The sequence below is a fragment of the Vicugna pacos genome, chromosome 2 (assembly GCF_048564905.1).
Source record: "Vicugna pacos chromosome 2, VicPac4, whole genome shotgun sequence".
Lineage (NCBI taxonomy): Eukaryota > Metazoa > Chordata > Mammalia > Artiodactyla > Camelidae > Vicugna > Vicugna pacos.
The window spans coordinates 84,618,224-84,642,843 of record NC_132988.1 but is presented as its reverse complement, the minus strand read 5'-3'; the positions used below and the strand labels follow the sequence as shown (position 1 = coordinate 84,642,843).

The following is a 24,620-nucleotide window of genomic DNA, read 5'->3' as shown; positions in this document are numbered from 1 at the left end:
TTAATGTAGTTGTGGAACCCTGATTCTACTGGCTTTATACTTTACAAGGTTTCTGCTGGAAGTTTTTTGTTTTTTGCATCACAGGGCCTTGCTGTACTCCTGTACTCCTGAGACTTCCAGAGGACAAGGCCCTTTCTTCAGTCATGCTGACCTAAACAGAGCCAGCCCTCCTTCCCCTCCCAGGCCACAGCTGTGTGTTGGAGAGCTGGATGCAGAGGCCCCTAATAAAGAGCAGACCTCCCAATCGCCTCGTTCCCTCCCCCTCCCCTCATGTGGGTTTTCAAATTAAAAGTAACTAAAAGCTAAGCCCCAAAGAGAAGGAGAGGGGAGTAGGAGGCGCAAAAACCTCCCCAGACTGAGGGAGCAGGGCTCTCTCCCTAGGAAAAGGTATCCTCCAATCCAGATCCAGAGGTGCCCCAGTCATCCCCCATCTTTCCCAGCTCTGCAGAGCATGGTCTTCCCTGGGCTGGGCTGGCAGGAGACCCAGCTCACAGTCTCTGGTCCTCAGGTCAGCATGCAGGCTGAGGTGTTAGGAACCCTAGGAGAGGGTTCTTCTGGTCTCAGCTACAGGAAACTGCTTTCTACTACTCTGGAGACAAACCCCTGGAGAGCCCCAAGGAATCTAGAAGAGACCCTACAGCCTTAGCCAGCCAGCAACGGAGAAGTGGTGTTCCAGAAGTCCATGAGGGGGTACCTGTCACCCCAAGTTCCACAGGCCAGTCTGGACCCTTTTGGAGAACTCTTTCTTTTTCTAAGACGTATTCCCTCTGTATTCTGAGCGTGCAGAGGCTGGGAGCAAGCTTCCAAGCGTCAGCTGGGGCAGACCCGAGGCAAGGGTGGGGTCCTCACGGATCTCCCCGCGGGGACCCCACATCTGTGCGCCACATCCACAAGCCTCCTCCTTGCCTCCCCGACGAAGTTCCCTTCGCTAGGCCCAGGGAGGCGTCTCTTCCAGGGTCAGTCAAGAACTGAAGGGGGTGGGGGAAGAGAGAGTTAGCGCCTCCCTCAACCCCAACCACCAAACGGCCCTTCATTTTCATTTCAGGAAGCTAGAAATGTGCCCCCACCCCATCAACTTCATTTGAAAAAACAACTGCAAATTTGTTTAAATGTGATTTTCGCAACTAACGGCTTTGGTAACTGCTGAAACCATAGGTCTTCTAAAGCCGAAGGACCTTCTGAATCCTCCGAGGAAAGCAGCACTGGGGGCTGGAGCTGGAGAGCAGGGGCGGAGTAGAGGAGAAACAAAAAGCCAACTCAGCGGGAAACGCCCACCAAAACCAAAGGTGTGACGCCCGGAGCTGGAGCGGCGGTCGCCCGCCAGTGGGGCGGGGGCCGAACGCGCGAGCCCAGGAGGCAGGGCAGGGGGAGATTTTGTTTTTTGTTTTTGTTTTCAGTGACCGTTTTGATTTGGTTGTAAAAACTTTGCAGGGCTAGTTCTACGATATCTCTTTATACCCTAGCCCCGAATTTCATAGTCGCCTGCGGGCCTAGACGTGGGAGGCCACGCAAGAACCGCCACACTCTCCAAACGTGCCCGCCCAGCTCAAGTCCCGAGTTGGGACTCCTTCCCAGAGGGTCGCAGCCTCCCAGACTCCGGGTTTGGGGAGAAAATCCCAATTCTTAACCTCATGATGATGGCTCAAGGGAAAAACACAAGAAGTTGAAAATCAAAACCCAAGTGCAGGCTGGGACCTTGGCCCAGCTGCCCAGGCTGGCGAAGGTCACTCCTCGGGGCGCACAGGGTGGCCTGGTCCCCTGCGATGCCCTGAGCAGAAGCCAACGAGACGAGACCCCCTCAGTTCGCCTCGCCCAGGAGATGCTTCTTGCCTGCTGCGGCTCCAGGACCACCCAGGACCCTGGGCGTCAGGGGAACAATCTGGAAGGATCTTAGAACACCGGGAGAGCCAAGCTCGGTTCGCCCCACCTTCCTGCGACTCGGGGGGCTGACTGACGCTCACAGACCCAACCTCTCCAAGCCTTGGACCCGCGGAGGGCGGACGGCAAGATTCAAACCCGCCTATGAGCGGTGGGAGGGGTGGGTATGCAGGACTCGTTTTAAGGAAAGAACCGCCTCTTTTCGAGGGCCTCCAGCCTCGAGGTTGCTCCTGACCACTGGGTTTATTTTGCTTTTGCAGGAGAGACAGATGTTGACCTCAATCCGGTTTTGCTCGCCGGACTCGGCGAAATCTTTCCCCAACCATTTGCTTCCCTGAGCCACCCCCCACCGGTGCTCTATCCCGGGAGTCGGTTCCCTAGGCCTTTAAACCTTCTGGAATGTCACACATGGAAACCTTTAGCAAATGTTTGTTAATGATCATAACAAAGGCATCATTCAAATTAGGCAGGTAATTACTACCAGAAGGACAACTGGGTGCTCACTTGCTCATCCATGCTCTCAGCTTTAAACTCGAGAGGACTTATGGCCTGAAGACACCCCCGCCCAGTCCGCTTTTTGGGCCCCTTTAAGAGTCTCTGAAATGAACTGTGAAGTTACCATTTGTGGGCGGGGAGCGCTGGGGCCCTGCATTCTGGAGACCCCAGGATGGGAGTTTCTCATCGACAAAGCAAGCCTTCCTGGGTAGGCTCCGTGCCTCGCCTCCCACCCTCTTGAGCACTTAGTATAAAAACGTATATCTCAGCTTGTCTTTATTACTAGCATGAAAGCCGGCACCCGCTTTAACCCTGTTATTGCGCATTCCGATTTTTTTTGGGGGGGTCTTTAACTCTTGTTCATTATCTACAAACATTACGGTATCCTGTTAGCATTCCGAACAAGGGGCTGCTCATATATTTGCCTTCAATGATTTCCTGAAGGAACATGTGGAAGTAATAGTGAGCAGTGCAGTCACCCGAAGTGAAGATGCACGAGAGGCCGTTGCGCAGAAGGGCTGGGGGAATGGGGCCTCTAGCCCAGCCTCAGGCGTCTTCCCAAGCCTGACACCCCAGGAGCCCGCCCCAGTTAAATACAGCACTCTTTGGAGTACTTCTCTGTGACCATCCCCTGCAGGCTGTCCCGTGTCCACCTTAACGAGGGAGAAGGTGATGGCTGTCCCACGTCTCAGTCTAAACCGGGCGGCCCTGGCCATTCTCAAGAGTGAGTGTGTTAAGTTGTGGGGGAGGGAATGAAGGGTGGGGATAAGGGTGAGCACCCCCACCCAACAAGAGCATTCAAAATTAGAGAAGGCGGGGAAGGTGAACGCGCCCCCCTCCCCCTCCCTCGCTTGGAAGCCCCATTCCATCCTCGTTTGGTTCCTGGAGCGTCAGCGCCCCCTTTCCTTCGTGAGCAGGATCGCTCTCTCCTGGCGCTGACTCTTGCCTCGCGCGCCGGGCACAGCGTTTCAGCTCCGCTCTCTACCCCAGGGCATTAGTATGGTCCGACCCCCGCGGCGGGAGGGAGCGCGGGGAGAGTCAAATCGCACCCTCTTCCTGAACGCGGAGGTGGCAGGCTGGTTGTAGACGATTCCTCGAACGCTCAAGCTTAAGCCTTTTTGTGTGCGTGATAGAAGCCAGGACAACCTCGCCCTGATAACCATGAAAACAAAGGCATGACAAGATAAGTACTCCAAGGGAGTAAAGGTCGTTCTGTCGGAGAACGTGCCAAACCTCCGCAGACCCTCGACTCTCTGTACCCTCCTTCAAACTTGTTTTCAAAACTATACAAAACCCCAAACCAAAAAACACCCATCATCTTCATATTAGACTCAACAGTTTGCTTAATCCCGTTAAAGGATTAGCAACTACACGGCACTTTCCCTAAAAGACCCCAGGTTCAAAACGAGGCAGCAGCTTAGAGCCTCTTCCGACGGCCGCATTTCTAGTTGGGCTAGGAATTCTACAGAAGGGACAGTTTTCGATTCCAGATTTATATTCCCTCCGGGCATTGACTGCAATTTTACATGTTCTTTTTTTTTTACTTTCAAAGAGGCTACAAAGCTACATAGCGTAGGAAAATCAGGAGGCAAACTCATTCTGGAAATGATGGGCAGTTTGTATTTTCACGAACCTCTTTCCCGGCAGAGCATCAACACCTCCTCCTTCCACCACCCCCACCCCATCTGGTCTCCTTCTCCCCGCCCCCAGTTGTTGTCGAAGTCTGGGGGCTGGGGCTGGACCCCCTGATTGCGTAAGAGCGAAAAACGAAGGCGCAATCTGGAGGCTGGACGATTCAGAGCGCACGGAGTTCGGGGGAAACTTTTATTTTGAAGAGGCCAAGGGGAGGGGGGGGGCTTCATTTCCTGACAGCTATTTACTTAGAGCAAATGATTAGTTTTAGAAGGATGGACTATAACATTGAATCAATTACAAAACGCGGTTTTTGAGCCCATTACAGTTGGAGCTAGAGGGAGAGAAACAGAGGAGGGGACTACAGGAGAGGACTGAAGGCTGTGGACACAGTTTTTGCTCCATATGTAGGATTTTCATTGCGAATTGACATAGGAGGAGAAGGTAAGGGAGGAGAAAAATGATTTTTGTTTCTAAGAAGCCCCAATCAGGCCCTTTGGGCTAGAAGAAGTGAAGTAACTTCACTTAAACTTTAGGCGATGAGAAAAAGAATATTGGAGTCGAATTCCAGTTGTGTGTCCAGAGAGTAATTTATTTTGAATAAACTTCACTTGGAAGGAAGATAACCATAGAGTTCGAAAGTCTAAGGATTTTTAAACACATTTTCCAGGCCTATTTTTAAAAAGCAGTGTTTTTCTAACAACTCTATAGCCTCCCAAAGAAATTGTTTAGGCTTACATTTTTGAGGTTTCTTTTGGGATTGGGGGTGGTGTTCGTGTATACTGGGACGAGCACCAAGTAATGCTGGGAGTCGGGGCAGAGGTGTTTGTCCTCTTCTTGGCAGTGGGTCCTGGAAGGCGACAGGTTTTTAATGAGTATTTTCATTCCTGCCCGCGGTTTGGCGGGACCGCGCTGCAGCGGGTGGTGTGGAGCGCGGCTGGAGGACGGAGGGAGGTGGGGAGAGAAGAGCGCAGAGTGGGGCGCAGAAGGAGTTGCGGGGAGCGGAGGCGTGAAGGGCCCGGCTGGAGAGGGCCGAATCTTGGGTGCCGGATGGGTGCACATGGGGCTGACCCAGGGCGCGTAATTACTGGACGGCGCTGCGCCCGCTGCGAGCCGGGCCAGACTCAGCACAACCGTGGCGGCTGCGAGACGAGTAGTGGGGGCAAGGATATGGGCGAGGGTTTGGGGAGATCCCTAGTGGTTTGTGGGATCAGTGAAGTGTGAGGAAGAGCGGGCGCCAGCCCCGCAGTGCGCTCAGGGTGCGCGCCCCAGCGCGGGGGCGACGGCGGCGAGGGCGGGCGGGCAGGCAGGCGGTCTGGAGTAATGACAAACACATTTGGCCCCGAGTGAAGAAGTCGTCGTCGCCTCGCATTCCAGCAACTAGGATTTGAGGAATTCGAACAGTGCTCCAAGGGGATCTCATTGTGCGCGGTGGTCTCCACCCCCATTCATTTCTGCGCGCCCCCTTTCTCGGTGGAACCGTTTCTGCAAATACCGGGACTCTGCTGCTGCCCAGTCCTGGCCGCGGGAAGGAAAGAAGGAAGGTCGCCAAAAAAAAGTGCAAAACTTCTTGTGAGTGAAGTTAGGGACAACTCGAAACGGAGAAACTTGGCTTCCAGGTAAGACAGAAAGGTGGGAGGCGAGCCGCCCTCACTACCTCCCTCGGGGCAACCGAGCCCCGCACCCCTCCTCTCGTGCCCTTTCAGACCGGAGATGCGTGGCACTCGCCGCCTGCAGTCGCCCTGCACTGCTTCACCCTCTCTAGTGTCCCTGTTCCACTCTCTGTTCCTTCCTCTCTTCTCGCTTCGGAGCCGTCTCCTCGCGCCCCTCCTTCCACCACCGTCTATCCCCATGGAAATCGGCTTTTATACGAGAGATTAACTTCTCCAGGCAGCGCCAGGGGAGCGGGCGGTGTCCATTTGGCTCGGAAACAACTGGGATCAGCGGTTCCGTTCGGAAAGGGTCTGGGCCAGCTCAGAGCGAGAGGGAGTGTGGCCCGACCGGAGTATAGCTGCTTGAGTGGGCCAGGGACCCGGACCGCCTGGCCAGGTGTGTAGGAGCTGCCAGTGCCCTGGCCAAGCGTCTCGGCAGTGGAAGAAGCGCTGGGTTGTCTGTCCGCTGTCCGTCTCTCCCACAGTCAGAGCGCCCGTCCCGCATTTTACTCCCCTAGCCCTGCTAGGAACCCAGGATGTGCAGAAAGAGTGCCTGGAAGAACTTGCCACTAACTCCGTCTCTAAGGGTGAGACGCAGACCCGGGCTGGAGAGGGAGCATGAATGGCCCTTATCAGGTCCGAACTGCCCCGCGCCCGGCCCAGCTGCCTGGAAAAGCCCCGGGCTGCACAGTGTGGGAAATGGCTTTTTGGCTCCGCAACCGAATTGCTCAACGTTTTGGACAGGCTCGCTTTGCCGCAGTCTCTCTCAACCAGAACTAGGCAGCTTTTTAGAGCGGGGAGAGACACCCAGGGCAAACGGGGCACGACAATGAGCCTCACAGTTCAGGGGACTAACACCTCAGAGCCCAGGGAGCCCCAGGGCCGCCAGAGGGGAGCAAGAGGCGCCCCGGACGTGCGCACCCCATTCGCTGCTGCGCTGGCTCAGGTTTTAACATTCCCTCCTATCCCCAACCCCCACCTCCCTCTGACCCTCCCGGACCCTGTTGCTGCTGTTTTGCGTCTCTTTCCTCTTGGCTTCCTCCTTTCCACAGTCCTCACGATAAAGTGGGCCCTTACTCCACTCCCCGACAGGCTCAGGCCCGATCAGCCTCACAGACCCCCTGGTGAGTCCCTGCTTCGGACTCTTGGACAGTCTTGCTTTTGGTTTGACCCAAGTGTAGCTGGACTCCAGGACTGGAGTCCCGAGAGCAAGCAGGGTGGCGGGTTGGAGACAGAAATACGAGGTGGGAGGAGGAACCGGGAAGGAGCCCTTAGCTGCCCCTCGGTCCTTCCACCAGCCCTTGTACCAAGAGGGACGCGAAGCGAAGCCCGACTCCCAGTCCCAGGTCCGCTTTCCTCCAGGGGCGATGACTGGGCGGGGGGCGGGGGTTGGGGTAGGGGGGAGGGGCATCGGGCCAGGCTTTCCAGCTGCAAACGCGTCTGGCGCCGAGGCGGGCCCGTTTTGTGCCTCCTGGGGACCGGCCGTGGGCGGCGCGCAGCGTCGGGACGCGTCCTGGGGACGTGGTGGCCGGCGCCTTCCTGCAGACCCCAGTGGGTGGGACTCCCTCTGGCCCCCAGGGGGCTATGACAGGGTTATATGTTGCTGGTGGAAAAGCGGCAATTCTGGGGGAAAACCCAAAAGCCGGCTCGATGACCGAAAGGTGCGGCTCTCAGCTTCCTTTGCATTTGGTCTTGTGGGGTCCTCGCGTATCATCAGCCGTCGGGGTGCAGGTAGGGGAGGTCCTGCGGTCTCGCCTCCCGCGCGGGATGCAGTCAGGGCAAATTTGTTTTTTTCCCCACTGCTCTCTAGTCCGGGCTCTGCTGGTGCTTGTCTTCTGCTGAAGTGGCTCGTTGGCATTTCTTTTTGTTTTAAACTGAGCAGTGAGCCAAGGATCCGTTGGAAAACTAGATTGGAGTGGGTAGAGCACCTCGGAATCGGGGTGCTTCCTTTCCTGCCTGCTGCAGTCTTCCCGGCGAAAGGCGAGTGAGGGGCGCAGGCGGCGCGCGTGTGCGCAAGGCAGCCTCGGCAAAGCGAGCGTCAGGCAAGTGGGCTCTGGGGGAGACTGGGTTCTTAAAAGCGGAGGGGGCGCAGCCTTGGTTCGAGCGGCCTTCTCCGCGAGTAGCTGCCCGCGGCCGTGGCGCTTTCGGGCCCATAGGAGGCGCTGGCGCGCGACTGTAACCCTAAACCCCCCAGTCCTTCTCCCTCCACCCCGTCCGGCCCCCTCTGAGGTCTCAGCCGAAAACAATGCAAACGCTAAGCGTCGTGCCTGGGGCGCAGCGGCCGCCGCAGTTCTGCGGCTAGGAGTGCGGCGGACGCGGGCACTAAACCCGGGAGCCGGCGGTCGTTGCTCCCGGCCCCGGGGTGACCGAGCCGCCGAGGCCGTGGACCGGCGGGAGGTGGAGCGGCCCGCTCCGTGTTTGTTTGGGTGTGGTGGGTCCCGAGGCCGGACAGTGCCAACGCAGAACCTCCCCGGCGAAGGTAGACGAGCCGCGGTCCCCGCTGCGCTGTCGGGGACCCGGAGCCTGAGCGGCGGGCGGGAGCTAGGAGCGAGCCGGGTAAGATTCGCGGGGCTGCCGCGCCCTCTAGCGGGCGTCCGGAGCACCGTCCCGCTCTCCGCCAGCCTCTGGCGGTCGGCGCCGCCGCGGGGTCGAAGCGCAACGCTGAGACCCAGGGGCCCCAGGAAGACCAACCTCGGTCAACTTGGCGCCTCCTGGAGGCCTCGGATACACGCCTGGCAGGCACTGCGTGTGCCGGGGAGGAGCTGGGAGGGCGAGAGGGTCGGAGGTTACCGGGTTTAGGGATGTGGGTGGGGGCGTCATAATAATTAAATGTGGTGGAAGCGGAGGAAGGCGGAGGACATAGGGTTCCGGGCGCGTTTAGGGGTGCGTGGTCACCGATTTTTGTTTTTCAAGCCCCTCGAAAGTTCTGCCGAGCAGGCGGCCAGTTGCTGTTTGTTTTACGACCCTGTGTTATTGTGCAACAGGAACAGTCCTTTCCAACTAGACCTCATTTGCAGGGCTGCCCGGCCCCCGCGGCCCCCGCGGGGGGTTTACGAGGTGGGGTGACAATGGCCTGCTAACAGATTGGGTAGCGCAGGCCGGGCCACGGCGTCGCGGCCCCCACCTACCACGGTCCAGGTGGTCTCCCTCCCCCGAGTGGGCGGAAACTTCGAGGTGGGGAGAGCTTTGGCCAAACAAAACCCTGAACCACCCAACCTCTTCCCTAGTGGCTTTTCCTGCTGAACCTGGGACTGGCAGCGCCATTTTCCTGGCTCCCGAGGCCCAGTCGCCCTGGCGGATCCGCTGGCAGGGATGGTGGTGATGGTGATGATGATCATGATGTTTGTCTCCCAGCGAATTCTCCTGGGGCCCTGTGGAGTGTTAGGCCTTTTTCATCGGCAGTTTTCCTATTCCTGCCTCTATTCTGCGGGCTTTGAACTGAGGTCACCATGAAACCCAAAAGTACAACGCAAGAAGGGAAGAGTTTGGAAGTAAATATTTGGGACATTTTAGCACAGAACTTGTAGCGGCATCTGCGTCCTCACACACCCGGGACCGCCCATCCCTTAAACCAACACTGCCACCTGCTGGTCGCATTTGAGAACGGCAACAATTCTTTGCTGGAATGGGTTTCGCCGAGTTTCTAAGCAAGCCGTCGCTTCAGGAAGATGAATTTTTCTCTTGGTAGGATCAAGTGAAAGATGATGACTCATTTTCTTTTCCTATAAAGTTGCAAGAATCATTGGGCTGCCAACATTTATTTTATGGACTTTTGGGTAGTCTTTCGCCTTAGTTGTTAATCCGTTGCATTTACGTAGGGAGCAAAGCGCTGACCTCCCATATCTGATTATCAGAGCCCACCTGGGAAGGAGATACGTGGGCATTTGCATTTCCTTTTACGAGTGAAGCCCTAGTGCTAGGGGCTTGGTGAGCTCAAGTGTACTGCAAGATGCTGTACCTAAGGCTGTCCCATTAGGAGTCATACCAGTTTGTTGACAGTTAAAAGGAAATGTCATTTTAATCTCCCATGGTTAAAATCTGGTCCAGAGAGAGCAGAAAGGTTTATGAGCTCAGATTGTCCCATAAAATATTCCCATGTAAAAATATTTCAGCCCCCACCCATCACTGGAATGTCTAAGGGAATGCAAGGAGATAAAAACAAAACAGGCTCTGATGAGGTGCAGATCCCAGTAAACACACCCTCGCTGAAGTCGCCACCAGGGTGGACCAGTGTTTGGATTGCCTGGGCTGAAGTTACAAGACCGAGTAGAACGTTTGTCACAGGGAAAAAACAGCATATATAATTTTCACAGTTAGAATTAACTTAGGAGAACTGAAATTAACTGAACCTTGGAAATCTGAATCTTGAAGTCGTCAGTGGCTTTTGGGACTGTGAGAGAGTCTTCTGTGGCCTCTAATCATGCCAGGGTGGGGTGAAATTCAATATTCGGTGGCTCTGCCGCGGGTTGCATTGTGCAGTTGGTGATCAGGAAGCCAGCTCTCTGGCTTCATGAGAAGAGTGCTTGCTCTCTCTCCTGGAAGCAGTGCCCTTGCATTGTTTGGCCTCTGTTTGCTCTCTGGCTTAGCACGTTGTCTTTGAGTTTGGAGTCACAGTTAATGGCCCTTCACTTCTGTTTGCAGAGAAGAGATGGCAACTTGTTAAAGAGAAAGAATAGTGGCTGCGAACAGATTTGTTTCTCTGTTTACAACTACGTGACTGTAAATAATGGTTCAACTTAAAATGGTCTCGATAGCTACACCAGTCTCCACTGCATACAAGTTCAGATCCTATTCTTCAGTATGCAGGTGGTGCAGGGCTGGTCAGGTGGCCTCTGCTGGACTACCACAGTAGTTAGAATTCAAAGTAGCCACTCTGCTGTCCCTCTCATCTAAAACATCTTCCGAGTCTGAAAAAAAAAAAAAGAGTCAGTATGAAAAACAGTAGGGAACAGTTTCTGAAGCGCATTCAATTAAAAGCTAGAATTTAGTCTTTGTAGTAATAGTAATACAGTCAGGCAAGCCAGCAAAGTCGGGTGTTCTTAGTCCTGGTTTACAGAAGGAGAGACTGGGGTTCTGAGAGTTGGACGAGGTGTCAGATGTGAGATCACAGCCTAGTCCAATGCCATCTCCATCATGTCTTCTGAGAGAAGGCTTGAAGGACAAGAGAATGGGGGTGTGGGAGTGAACATGACAGAGATCTCTTTTCTCTGATGGTTTCTCTAACCTATGGCAATGAGTTGTGATTATAGAAGGTTGACGCAGAAGTCCAGTATATCCAACATATAGTTGGCATAAGAGCTATAATTACAATTAAAAAAAAAGATTTGGATGAAATCCATTATTTCTCCTTGCAAAGTGATTTATTCTTGCTGGCTCATAATGTGCAGTGTTTTTCTGAATCTGTAACCTCAACTGTTTATATTTGTACATCTGACTTTTGGATAAGCTCTAAGACAGGGGTTACTGATTAAGGATGAGCGTTTACTCCAGGGTAGAAAAGCACTGGAAGCAGCAAGACGGACTCCCAGAGAGTCTCACTCCAGGACAGCAGGGAAGGTTCCATTCTGTTCTGTTGTTTCCCGTTACCTCCCTGTAGGGCTAACACTCTGCAGTTATTCACCAGTAAATTGAGTTACAGATGAGTAATGACATGAAACTTCACATATACGCCTGGATTTCTAGCCAGAGAACCACTCTTATCAGAGAAGGGAGTTTGAAATCTTAAGCAAACACATGTTGGTTCTCAGTATTCGCATCATTATCGCTTGCTGTGGGACCCTGTTTTCATTGCCCACTTTGTATGTCAGTAAGTAATCCTTCCTGGCAGCGGGTCTCCCCTATCTGGATGCACAGTAGGAAATCTGGTGGGGCCTGGCCAGGGCAAAATGCTTCTCAAAGCCTGCGCTGTAAAAGCAGGGAGCCCCTCTCTTAAGCTCGGGAATGCTTTAAAGATGCATCGTTGGCAAGGCCTGCTAAAGAAATGCAGGATATAAATGTGATAAAACCCAAGACATCAAGCTGGCTCTGGAGGGCTCTTTTGAAGTTCGCTAAGTGGATTATCAGTGGGAGGCGGATATTTATATGCACAAATACACAGACCGTTACTGCTAATTGTGGTAAATCAGGCTGGCTGGCCTGGCTCTGGGGCCCGCTGTGCCCATCACCACAGCAGTGAGGAAACCCTGTACCCCGGGTACGTGCCAGGATCCTCTGAAGCCATCAGCCAGCCAGCACTGTGCAGATGACATTTGGATTCACAGCACACAGTGCTTCTCTCATTGCAGTGAGCAGAGAAGGAAGGCAGGGCCCCAATTTGCATTAGGCAATAGGGGTTGGGGGGTAGGGGGGTAGGGGTTCGCACACAGGGCTGAAACACTGACCTTCCCTCGGGAGACCATATGGCGAATTGGAGAGAGCAGGGCTTTTGTATCACACACACTTTGTGTTAGAATCCTGACTTTATTACCAGCTGTGTGACTTCCGGTGTTTCGCTAAACTTCTCTGAGCCTCAGGCGGCACTTTTTAAAATCAACTATGTCACAGGGTTATTATTAACAAACATGGCACACGCACGACAACTTTGGCTTAGGAAACTACTAGGCTACTATTAATCTTCTGGATCCTCTCCAACCAAAAAACCAAAACCAATCAAACAAACCAACAAACCAAAAAAAGCGGGGTGGGCAAACAAGGGCTAAACCCAGGCATACATTGAATTTCTCCTTTTTTTGATTTTGTTTTTTACACAGTTTACTTAGGAAGCATGTACACACATCTTAGTTTCCAAAGTCAGTAATGGAACAAATTAAGTCCTACAAACTCATTCCGTAGCACGAGTTAGAGTTTTGAGCCACTCAGGAGCCTGGTACAGCCCAGGCCAAGAGGCTCAGTGGAGCCTCTTCAATTGAAACTTGCGTGCTCAGTGGCTCCTACACCTGCAAGCTCGTTCTCGACTTGGGGAAGATCATTTTTTCAATGACTTCACATGGGAAGTGAAGGGGGAGATGATAAAATGTGTGGGGTGTGCATGCAAAGACAAGGAGAAAGAAAAGGGGCCTTTTCAGAGGGTGGACCAGAAGAGACTCTTCAGTGGTTTTACTGCAGGGCAGTAGGATCTCTCCTTTAATTTTTCCCTTCCTTAATTTCCATTATTCTTCCTTCCGCATGCACTGCTTTTCCCTGTTTGTGTCTGAGGGACATTCACTGTCCATCTCTCTGTTTCTCTTCCATCCCCCAGAATTTGTTGCAGGACATCAGAGCAGAGAATTTGGTTTCTGCAGGTACTGTGTGTTACCTGTATGAAAACGAGTCACCCAGCGAATTTTATCCTCTGGTTTGCTGCCTCCCCAAAACACAGGAATTTAGTCACAATTTTCTCTCTCATTTCCTCTCCTTTCACTTCCTTTAGTGTTCCTCCTTCCACGCCTGTGCCCTGGGCTTTCTGTACCTTGTCGAGCCAGACCGCGAGTGCAGCAGGTCCTAGGAGAACTTGTGCTGGGAGCCCAGGCCTGAGTCTGGTACAGGCCTGTGTATCACAAAGTGGTATCCTCTAAGTGACACTGCCTAGTGTGACTTTCACAACCTCTAGACCAGAATGGCTCTTAAATATTAAGATATTTGTTGGCAGCCTGAGCATCTTTCCCAAAGGTGGTAGAGGATTTGACCTTCATGTACTTTCTGTAGTGAAACACGAAGCAAATGACAACCCATTTTGAGTGAAAGCAACTTGAATTTGGAAGTTGAGTAAATATGTAGGTTTATTTGTTTTTTGCATTTTTAATTTAAATGGTTTAAAAAGAACAGTTCTTCTGCGCTTTTGGACACACTCCAAGACAATAAAGCGAGACTTTGCGGAATTTGAAAGCTGCATGCAATCAAAAGGGTTTTGCCTTCAGACGGCTCCTGTCATGATCCTGGGGCTGCACCAGGCTATCCCATTCCTGCTTCTTAGGCATTTGACTGTTTTAACTAGGAATCTTTTTTTTTTTTCTTTAGTTGGAGTATAGTTGGTTTACAATGTTGTGTTAGTTTCTGTTAACCAGGAATCTTAAGCCAGGATGTGTGTGTGGGTTTTTTTTTTTTTCAGTGGAGGTACTGGGGATTGAACTCAGGACCTTGTGCGTGCTAAGCATGCACTCTACCACTGAGCTGTACCCTCTTTGCCAAACCAGAATGTTTTTGACTAAAATAATTCTGTTAACATTTCTACATAGCGCAAAGCTCAAAAAGAACTAGGCTCAGGGTTCGTTTCATTGGCTAATCCTGTTTCTGTTTGACTTTTGACTTTTTCAGTTTTCCAGAACTATGGGGACTTCCCATCAGGCACTTCTGGTCTTAGGCTGTCTCCTCACAGGTATGGATCCCAGTCCTCTCTGAGTTCCTTGTCCTGGGGAAGGTCTTGATCTCTAAGTTCTGTGTTTGGGTGGGAGTGGGGGCGGTGGGGAGGGGTAGCTTACCTGTACTCTGCAAATGGTCCAGAAGAGGGAAGAGAGGTAGAAACTACAGGTTGTGATCTAGAAAGACCTTCAGTCCCCTTTGCTGTACTGCACTCATTCCAATTCAAAAAGAATGCTCTCCAGTGGCAATTTTCGTATATGTATAATCACGGCATTGAAATATTGTGAGGAATAATGGTCTAAATTTGCCTACCACCCTCTTCCATTTCCTGGGACATGGATTTCCAGTAGAGATGGATCTGAGAAATTCAGGAATGTTCAAAGGAAACAAATACTAGAAAGTTCTCATCCAGGAAATCATACCTGCCTTAAGTTATACCTGTCTTAAGTGGAAGATGCTTTAATTGCTGCAAAATCTCAGAGCCACTTTTTCTCTTGAATTGAATTGAATGATTATTTGACCCTTGGGGAATCTTACTAACTCTTTTCCACCAGGAGATCGCCATTGGGGCCATCTGTTGAAATATTTATTGTACTTTCTTAGTTTTCATCCAGATATTTATGAATTACAGATGTTCACCATGACACCAATGTTCTTCTAGCTCAAGGAGTCAACTTAAGCCCATTAGCATCTTCAGGTCTTATCTAGATGGAGACGGTGGAGTCGAGCAAGATCACTGATATAATAATTCTGAACTCCACTCAGTACACTCCATCTACAGGACCAGATGCACTTACAACTTCTGTCTTAACAAGCTGCACAGATCATAGGACACACTGAAGTTGGGTGGGATTCCCACATCAGGCTCCAAGGGAGGTTAGAGAACATTTATTGTGAGTAAATTAAGTCACAGTATCTCTTCCATCAGTTTTATCTACCGGGGAAGCTGGACTGACGTTTTAGGTTCCAAGATGAGCTTAGAGTTTTCACTCTTGGGCTTGACTCATTCTTTTTTGAATTGGAATCCACATCATCCAGCTCTGGTTTCTGGAAGTCATTAGAGAGAAGGCATGCCAGAGTGTTGTGAGAAATGGAAGATGCAGAATTCTTGAGCACAAATCCGCCTTGTGCTTTGTTCAGCCAGTCTCCCGGCCCCTGTTCTCATCCTGTTTCTCTGCAGGGAACGTGGACAATAAAGAACCCATATTTGCTAGAGCCTTGCCATCTTGGGATATTTTAGGGTCACACATAAGAGTGTGAAATACGGAATTGGAGTCAGATGTCCTCTATCCATTTGAGTGTTTGGAGGGGTGAATCCGGGGCAGGGGGCGGGAGTGGGGTGGTCAGTGGGGCTGTTGAGGCTGTTGGAGCATTTGCAGCACTCAGCAGATGCAGTGGCTGTTATAATGGGGGGCCTTTCATGGGCATCCCGGCTAACGGATTTTTGCGTAGAAAAGGTCATTGTTCATAGAAACTGCTCCGGGTGAGATCGTCCTTTTGGGCTGCGTCCTATTCAGAGCATGTTTCCTTTTCCAGGGCCCAGCCTAATACTCTGCCAGCTTTCATTACCCTCCATCCTTCCAAATGATAACGAAAAGGTTGTGCAGCTGAATTCATCCTTTTCTCTGAGATGCTTTGGGGAGAGTGAAGTGAGCTGGCAGTACCCCATGTCTGAAGAAGAGACCCCCAATGTGGAAATCAGAAACGAGGAGAACAACAGTGGTCTTTTTGTGAAGGTGCTGGAGGTGGTCAGTGCCTCGGCGGCCCACACGGGTTTGTACACCTGCTATTACAATCACACGCAGATGGAGGAGAGCGAGATCGAAGGCAGACGCATCTACATCTACGTGCCGGGTGAGCCGCCTGCATCCCTGGGCCATGCTTGCTGTGGGCCCGCCCCACCAGTTAACTGTATGAAAATTTTTTAAAAGTATAAAAATAATAAGTATTCATTGGAGGGAATCTGAAAACTGCAGGCAGACATACAGACTAAAATCAAGATCACTCATAACATCATAATCCCGAAATACTTATTGTTAACATTTTGGAACTGTATTAAGTTTTGAACGTCATTTTTATTGTGGCATCTCTTATTGGCATGGTGCAAAAAAATCTGAAATATACTCATTTCTATGCAGTTCAATCAAATGCAACAAATATTAACTGTATTTACTGAGTGTTAGAAACTGTACTGTCAGAGACACAAAAATTAATTCTGTAGGCTTTGTCTTGGAGTTGCTTATAGTTCATAAAATAGCTCCCAAATAACCATGCTGTTTTTCATATTCAATGAAACATATACAGGCATACTTTGGAGATAGCGTGCATTCGGTTCCAGGCCACCGCAATAAAACAAGTCTCACGATAGAGTGAGTCCCACAATTTTTTTAGTTTTCCAGTGCATATAAAAGTTATGTTTACATTATACCATAGCCTGTAACTGTGGAACAGCATTGTGTCTACAGAAAGTGCATGCTTTAATTTAAAAATATTCTATTGCTAGAAATACTAACCATCATCTGAGCCTCCAGCAAGTTGTAGTCTTTTTGCAATAGTAGCATCAAAAATCACTGATCACAGATCACCGTAACAAATATAATAATAACGAAAAAGTTTGAAATATGACAAGAATTACCAAAATGTGACACAGAGACATCGAGTGAACAAAAGCTGTTGGAAAAATGGCACGGATAGATTTTCTCGGTGCAGCGTTGCCACAAACCTTCAGTTTGTAAAAAATGCAGTATCTGCGAAGGGCAATGAAGCAAAGTGTCAGTGGGGTGACACTTCTGGATATATGTGTGAAGGTAAAATTCATACCTGACACGATTAATGCCAAAGGGATAAACTTTCGGCATGTATGTATAAAGGTGGAATGGAGCCCTGATATATTTTTCTTTCTTTTTTAAACCTCAGACCCAGATGTAGCCTTCGTACCTCTAGGGATGACAGATTATTTGGTCATCGTGGAGGATGATGATTCCGCCATCATCCCTTGTCGCACGACTGATCCGGAGACTCCAGTGACCTTGCTCAGCGGTGACAACGTGGTGCACGCCTCCTATGACAGCAGACAAGGCTTTAACGGAACCTTCACCGTTGGGCCCTATATCTGTGAGGCCACCGTCAGAGGGAAGAAGTTCCAGACCATCCCATTCAATGTTTATGCTTTAAAAGGTACTTGTACCCTCTTCTTCCCTCTTTAAATAAGGGTTACAGACAAAATAATCAGATGCATGTAGGATTGTAGGATTTAAAAAAAAAAAAATCCTAGTCCCCAATGATGGAAACTCCAAATTCTGATATGGGGGCCTTGGGACCTCACCTTTACCACACAATGTTAGGCTGACCTCTGTGGCTGCAATATTACGAGGCTTAGCATTACCAAAGGAAAAAGCTTTCCTAGCCCTGTGGGATTTTGTGTTTCATCAGTTGACTTCAAAATGCTGTAAGGAATTCTTTTCTTGCCTAAGCCTCTTACTGTTTTAGTCACATTCCTGACTACAAAGGCCCTAACAACACATACACACACCTGCGGGGATTGGACGTGTTGGTTAATTTTAGTAACTTAAGAAACATGATTTTGATTTTTTGGAAAAGCTTATAGTTGTCGACTTCATCGCTTTGATGTGAGTGGTTAATGCGAATAGGAAAGTGTACACCATGTTTGGGTCAACAGATTTATCAAACACTTACGTGTAGGTATGGCGTTAGCAAGAGTGCGCTGCTTAACTCTTGTGAAGGTTTTATTTTAGGCTGTGCTATGTTCTCAAAGGGCTTAGAATAACTTGGGGGCAGTGTGGGAGAGAAGAGGAGAATAAATGATGGGGCAAGTCCCTAGAGGGGTACAGGTCAGTAAAGACTGGCTGAGTAATGAGTAAATCCATCAATAAAGGTGATTGCAAAAGTCCAGTTGTAATTAACCCAAATGCTTGGGAATGAGATTGTGGTGTTCTGTCCAACTGAAATTTATTTTTACTACTGTTATTGTTTGTTTGTGTGTGTGCATATATGTGTGTGTGTGTGTGTGTGTGCCATTTTTTATTATAGCTACCTGCCAAATTATGTATGTCAACCCAAATCAAGGCTTCTGAGATTTTAAAAATTTTGTCTTGGTCAAAATGGTTTGCAAATTATTTTTCAGGGTTTTCTTAAAAAACAAAAAACCCAAACTTTGTAAGATGCCAACTATACTATGAATATTTAGGCCTTTGTATTTGTTCTTTTTTTAAATAGCAACATCAGAACTTGACCTGGAAATGGAAGCTCTGAAAACTGTGTATAAGTCAGGGGAATTGATTGTAGTCACCTGCGCCGTCTTTAACAACGAAGTAGTTGACCTTCAGTGGACTTACCCTGGACAAGTGGTAGGTGGCCTCATGGCTCCTGGTGGCATGGTGTGGGCACAGCAGGGCTCTCAAGACCCGTCATAGGTGGGGCACGACACTGACCTTTTTAGACCTCAACTTCCTGTTTCTACATTGAGCACGCATGATGAGATGACTTTACGGCTCCTGGAGCAATGGGAGAGCCTGAGATGATGAGGGCTCAGCCAGGCCCTTCAGAATCCATGGAAATTTCCCACTGAGCCTCCCTTCTCATAAGTCAGAGAGGAACAGGAAGGTTCTATGGCTGCAAGATCACAGCTCTACAATTAGAAAGCAAAGAATGAATGGATTTTAAAATTTGCTAATTGCTGAGAGAGCTATGAATTCTCCTTTTCTTGGCTCCCATGCCTTTGGGTTTTGAGGCATTGGATAATGTTGATTGCCTGCCCCCTTCTGTTTCTGCTTTGTGGACACCCACGAGAATTCTGCCTCCTGCCTGCCTAGTCTTCCTTTGCATGATTTCCCTTCAGGGAACAGGCATAACTTGAATCATTCAACAAAGATTTAGTGATGTTTGCTAAATCCCAAGTATGCTGTGAGAAGCTGGCCCATGCACAGGCAGAGGGTGAAGGCAGGAGTGGAGATGGACATGCGGATGGGGAGCCACTGTGCTCTCTGGTCACTGGGGGTTTGCAGATAGGGTCTCATTCATTCTGATGTATTGTGGTAGGTATGTGTGAACCGTGTGTAAAAGGCTATGATGGTGCCACGCAGATACAATGGACAGGGTTTAACGTGGTGGCTTTACGGAGCACAAAGCCCAGATATGTATATACATGGTGATTTTTCTTTCCTTCACTCCTGGTTTGCAACTTTCTGCTCCTTGCTCTTTTTTTGGCATTTGATAATCTCTCCTTTTATCCATTCCCCGCCCCCCTTGCTTTTGCTGCCCTGTTCCTTTCTGTCCGGGGCATGTGGTTGGAAGTTGGGCATTTTCACATACGGCCTTATAAACCTCATGTACTGAAGAGACATTCATAGGCCAATATGCACACATCTTCCCTGAAATATGAAGCTATTTGATTTTTCTGTTCATGCTGGATTGTCTTTAATCCTTAAAACATAAGCATTTCATTTATTGGAGATAGACATATCCCCACCAAAAACCAAAGTACATGCTGTTTGGCCCCAGAATATATAATCAAAGTATTGGTTTATAAATCACATTTTTGGCTTGATGTTAAAAATATTGCAGGTTTATTGTTGTAACTTCATATAATTTAGAGAAACAGGAAAAGCCACTATTTAGAACACCCTCATTATAATTTTAGGGAGAGAAATCTTTTAAATACTCTGTATACATAGATACATGTAATAATTAATAGGTATTGTACTTTAAATAGTGCTTTGTTATATATTTTTCTTTTGGCAGTATGGCACAAACACATTATGTTATTAAATACTCTTTCAAAACAGGATTTTCAAAGGAATAAGCTTTAAAAAGATTTTTTATTAGACTATTTTTTGGAGCAGTTCTAGGTTCATGGCAAAATTGAGCGGGAAGTACAGGGCTTTTCCGGGTAACCCCTGGGCTCACCCCTCGCCCATCACCGGCATCCCCGCAGGGCGGTACTCTTGTTACAACCCACGAACCTGCACCGCTGCATCGCGACCCGCCAGTCCGTAGCTTACGCGGGGGTTCACTCTGAGGAGCTAGCTTGTTAAAGTCGGCTTTCCTCCCCTCCTGCTGCAGAAGGGCAAAGGCGTCACGATGCTGGAGGAAACCAAGGTCCCGTACATCAAATTGGTGTACACTCTGAGGGTCCCCGAGGCCACGGTGAAAGACAGCGGAGATTACGAATGTGCTGCCCGCCAGGCCACCAAGGAGGTCAAAGAAATGAAGAAAGTCACCATTTCTGTCCATGGTACATTCTGCTTTCTAAAATGTCCATCGGCCGTGCTGCTCGGGGTCCGCTGTGTGGTCATCATTGTTTAATGGAAATTCTCCCCTGTACAGAGAAAGGGTTTATTGAAATCAAACCCAACTTCAGCCCATTGGAAGCTGTCAACCTGCATGAAGTCAAACATTTTGTGGTAGATGTGCAGGCCTACCCACCTCCCAAGATATCCTGGCTGAAGGACAACCTGACTCTGATTGAGAATCTCACGGAGATCACTACGGACATAGAAAAGATTCAGGAAATAAGGTAAAGAAATACCCTCCGCAAGTATGCCTTTTTGTTTTACTGGGCATCCCTAGGCAGACTGAGGATTGTGGGTGTCTTACAACCCAAACCAAGAAAATCCAGCGATCGGAAATAGGAGGTACTGGGACTCGAGGACCTTTGACGATAACATTGCAATGTGTTCATAGTATGTTGGTAAGTATTTAACAACGAAATGAGAAGAAAGAAGAACTGAAAATCTCTGCTCCCAATGAAAGACAGGTCCCTGGATTCAGCAAGGGGTGGAGGAAAGAAAGTAAAATTGGACCCACTTGGACTGAATATATGTTCTCTGATACCCATCACCCATATTGCAAGTAGACATGTATGGTGATTCCAGTTCCAGGGCAGTTATCACACAAAGCTACATGAAACAAAGCATCATTGGCTTGATTTGAAATGCATTTGCCCCAGTGAGGCCTCCACGGGAAATAAGAGCAATGTCTGGCTAAATCTGGTTAGGAGAAAACATGCTATGGGTAGTCTAGATCCCTGCCCTCTGATGAGACCGTAGACCACTCTCATCTCTTCACTAGTGGTGGTGTTTTGTGTAAGTCACCCTTCAGCCTCAGTTTCCTCATCTGGAATGTAGGGTTAGTTATACCTTATGTCCTTCAAGGTGAGGAACTGGTTCAGATGCTATTTTGAGGTCTCTTGCAGTTTTAAGCTCTGATTGGAGTCTAAGAGTAGAAGGTACCCCTTGAATGGCCCGGCTAACCCAGCCCTGTGCCCTTGTCAGAAGCCATCCCAGGGAGAAAAAAGTCACTCCTCTATTTCAAGCCTTCAGGGAAGAAGAGACAGAACCTCTCTCATTGGTTCACTTTAACCTCAGGATTTGCTTTCTTCTTCATGAACTAAATTTCATGTGTAACTGAGAAGTGGCATCTAGGGAAATGGAGTGTGACAACCTCTGTGGAACAGGGATGGAAAAAGTGGGATACTGACTCAGGAAGGCTTTCTGATGGCATGAAATGGGGATGCACAGAGAGGTGGGCGATGCTGAACTTTCCAGGAGACTGTGAGGCCAGAGAGGACTAGGGGGAGCCTGTCTGCCAGCTGTCCTCGGTAGCAATGGCCAGACGGTGGCCGCTAACTGAGCGGTTCAGGAAAGCTGCCTGAGGTGCTTCGTGGGTTCCTCCAGCACATACTTTTCTGGTTCCCATGACAGCCCAGGGAACAAGGATGCACATGATTGAGGGTATCTGGCTTACCCAGAACTGGCGGATCCACCAGTTTTCTTGAGTGAATGAGCACAGAAAATGAATGACAGAAGTCTGGTCCTCGGCAGGAGGGATGCATAGGGGACCCTAAGGAAGTCCATTTGGGAAGTGTGTCCAGTGTGGTGCAGCAGAGGGAAAGCCAGCCCAGCACACTCTCATTGCAGGTTCCAGCGCCTGGCATCTTGGGGTGGGAGACTCTACATTTGCAGGGTATTTCTGAGCCTCTGAAATGTTTTCACGTAGATTATTTCATTGAATGAATTCTCACAATGACACTGTGCCTTGCATAGTTATTCTATGCTGCACATAAGGAGACTGAGGCTTGGAGAATTTCAGTAATGCCCAGTATCCTCCCTCCATGACCAGTGCTCTTCCTCTCCACTCCACCTGCTGATCCAAATTTTTTGTTTGTTTGTTTGTTTTGGTTAATGGAGGTATGGGGAATTGAACCCAGGACCTTGTGCATGCTAAGCGTGTGCTCTACCACTGAGCTATACCCCCACTCCCCACTGTGCTTTTTTGTCTTCAAACGGGTAAATACTTTATTGATACGCGCACGCGCACACACACACACACACACTCATTCATGGCCAAATGTCATTTATAATATGTGGAAGAGATCTTTTGGGGAAACTTCCCTTTAATAAAGTATGAAGGAATATTTTTCTCTATGTTTTTTAAGAGGTGAATCCTCTGCTTTAAAAACATCCAAGCATAAAGAAGGTGCATTGTAAGAAGCCTCACTCCACTACTGTCCCCGTGTGCCTGGTCCCACTGTTCCCCACCCACAGGGGAATACTTCTATTAGTTTTTTAACGTTCTTACGAAACTTTCTAGAGTTTCTTTAAGCAGGAATTTTATATCCCAGCGACCTCTTCCTATCAATACAGAGACTGTGGCCTCATTCTTTCTTCCAAGGATGCTCTGTTGTTTAGCTGACCACTCAAATGATGGATAGAGGAAGCAAAATTTTTTTTTTGTTTTTTTTAAGATAAAAATCAAGGGCTTAAAAAAAGTTGGTTGCATGTGTTTATTGCCATTTAAAGGTCAGGCCTTAGCAGAGCTGACTGCTCTTGTAGTCACATAAGCCACTGTTCTTCTCAGACTGTCTGGTATTCTGTTTAAGAATTAAGCATCTATGACTCAAGATCTTCCATGTGCAGAAAATGTATCAAAAATCCCAGTAACGTGGTGATAAGAACAAGGACAAAAGACATTTTTACTTTTTTATGAAAACAGAATTTAAATTGGAGACGGACATTGCGGTTGGAATTTCGTTGGCTACTCCTTGCTGAAATGAAGTCCTCTTCTTTTAAGGTATCGAAGCAAATTAAAGCTGATCCGGGCCAAGGAAGAAGACAGTGGCCATTACACCATCGTAGTTGAAAATGAGGACGACGTGAAGAGCTACACGTTTGAACTCTTAACTCAAGGTCTGGAAGGGCCGTAGGAAGATGATGCCAGCTTGGCGAGGGGAGCCTGGCATCTTCTCCCAGGTCGTGGAGGGAAAAGCTGCCCTTTTAGGGGAGAAGCAGGGACCGTGGATGTCCCATGTCAGGGACAGCTCTGAACTCCAAGGCTCCAGTAGCTTCTTTGTCACCACCTGCTTCTCAGTCTGATACCTCTAGTTCTGGGAAGAGCAAAATGATGCTTTTTGGTCTACATGACCTTAGACTGTTCTGGAGTGTTTTGGCCTTTTTGCTTAGCTTTCATTGTAGACCTCGTACAGCGGCCCTTACCAGAAAGCAGTGCCCAACTCTATTTAGATTCTGGTGCTGAGCACACCTGTTCCCTGAGTACCTGCCTTGGGCCAGGTACTGTCTTAGGTGGGCTCTTCTGCCCCTTTGTCAATCTGTGATACAAGTACCAGCATATTTCTAACTTATTTGATCACATATTAAAAACAAAATCTTTAAAACCTGATAATATCCCACAGGTGCACTTTGGTAAACGCTGCTTTAGATTACACCGTTTAGATGAATCCATTAGATGAATCCAAACTATCATATAGTTTTAAGAGCCTCCTCGCCTTTCAAGCCAAGTAACCACAGGGCTTTTTGCTTTCTTCACTCCAGATTTAAACACCGCAGGGCACAAATGCCAAAACACTCAAACTGACCATGCTCCTACCAAGTGGGTCTGTCCAGACGGGAGTGTTACTGTGCACACGACTGGTCCCAGCCCCCTCCCGGGTGGTCACTTGACTTGTCGGTTTGAGTGTCACATGGACAAGTTCTGAACTCGTTCCACTTTGTTGTGCCCACAAGTTCTGGGACAGGAACCATTCAATGCTGATTTCTTTTCACCTCTTGCAGTTCCGTCATCCATTCTGGACTTGGTCGACGACCACCATGGCTCTAACGGGGGCCAGACAGTGAGATGTGCGGCTGAAGGGACCCCTCTTCCTGACATTGAGTGGATGATTTGCAAGGATATTAAGAAGTATGGAAACTAGATGTTCCTTTTTGTGGTCAGAATGTTTCTTCCTTGGCACAGAGGACTTCAAATGCATTTTATTTCTTTTGCTGCCCTCCTCCTTTTTTTTTTTTTTGCATTTATGTTTCTTATTTGGCCTGAGTCTCATAAACTGCAAGATAGGGTTCTGAACATGGAACTTGTGTGTGTGTCTGTGCACATATGTGCACTCTGTGTTCATGAATAGCTGTAAGAAGAAGGTGTATAGTTTTCATCAGATCATCAAGAAAGGGTGAATTTAAAAAACTGTGGGAAGAGGATTGTTGCTACCCTGGCCCACATTTTCACCGCACATTTTGCATATGGTGAACTTTATTTGGTGGCTAGATTGGCGTTTGAATGAAATTGCTGCCCAGATGACTTCTCATTACCTGCTGC

At 49.0% G+C, this 24,620-nt stretch overlaps 1 protein-coding gene across 4 annotated transcripts in view; it reads left to right on the top strand.

The window, feature by feature from the left end:
* The first annotated feature begins 4,259 nt into the window (after positions 1-4,259).
* Positions 4,260-24,620, top strand: part of PDGFRA (platelet derived growth factor receptor alpha) — a 43,355-nt gene continuing 22,994 nt past the window's right edge. The window contains exons 1-9 of one of the 4 annotated variants that reach the window (XM_006198137.4): positions 4,260-4,449; positions 13,950-14,010; positions 15,531-15,848; positions 16,911-17,171; positions 18,231-18,361; positions 20,076-20,247; positions 20,340-20,529; positions 23,085-23,200; positions 24,083-24,209. In XM_006198137.4, the coding sequence (XP_006198199.1) occupies positions 13,962-14,010; positions 15,531-15,848; positions 16,911-17,171; positions 18,231-18,361; positions 20,076-20,247; positions 20,340-20,529; positions 23,085-23,200; positions 24,083-24,209 (1,364 nt within the window). In that variant the 5' untranslated portion in view covers positions 4,260-4,449; positions 13,950-13,961. Of the gene's footprint in view, positions 4,450-5,066; positions 5,625-7,148; positions 7,319-7,909; positions 8,214-13,949; positions 14,011-15,530; positions 15,849-16,910; positions 17,172-18,230; positions 18,362-20,075; positions 20,248-20,339; positions 20,530-23,084; positions 23,201-24,082; positions 24,210-24,620 lie in introns of those variants that run through there. The other 3 variants (XM_015250323.3, XM_031687899.2, XM_072943805.1) reach the window with 3 other exon arrangements.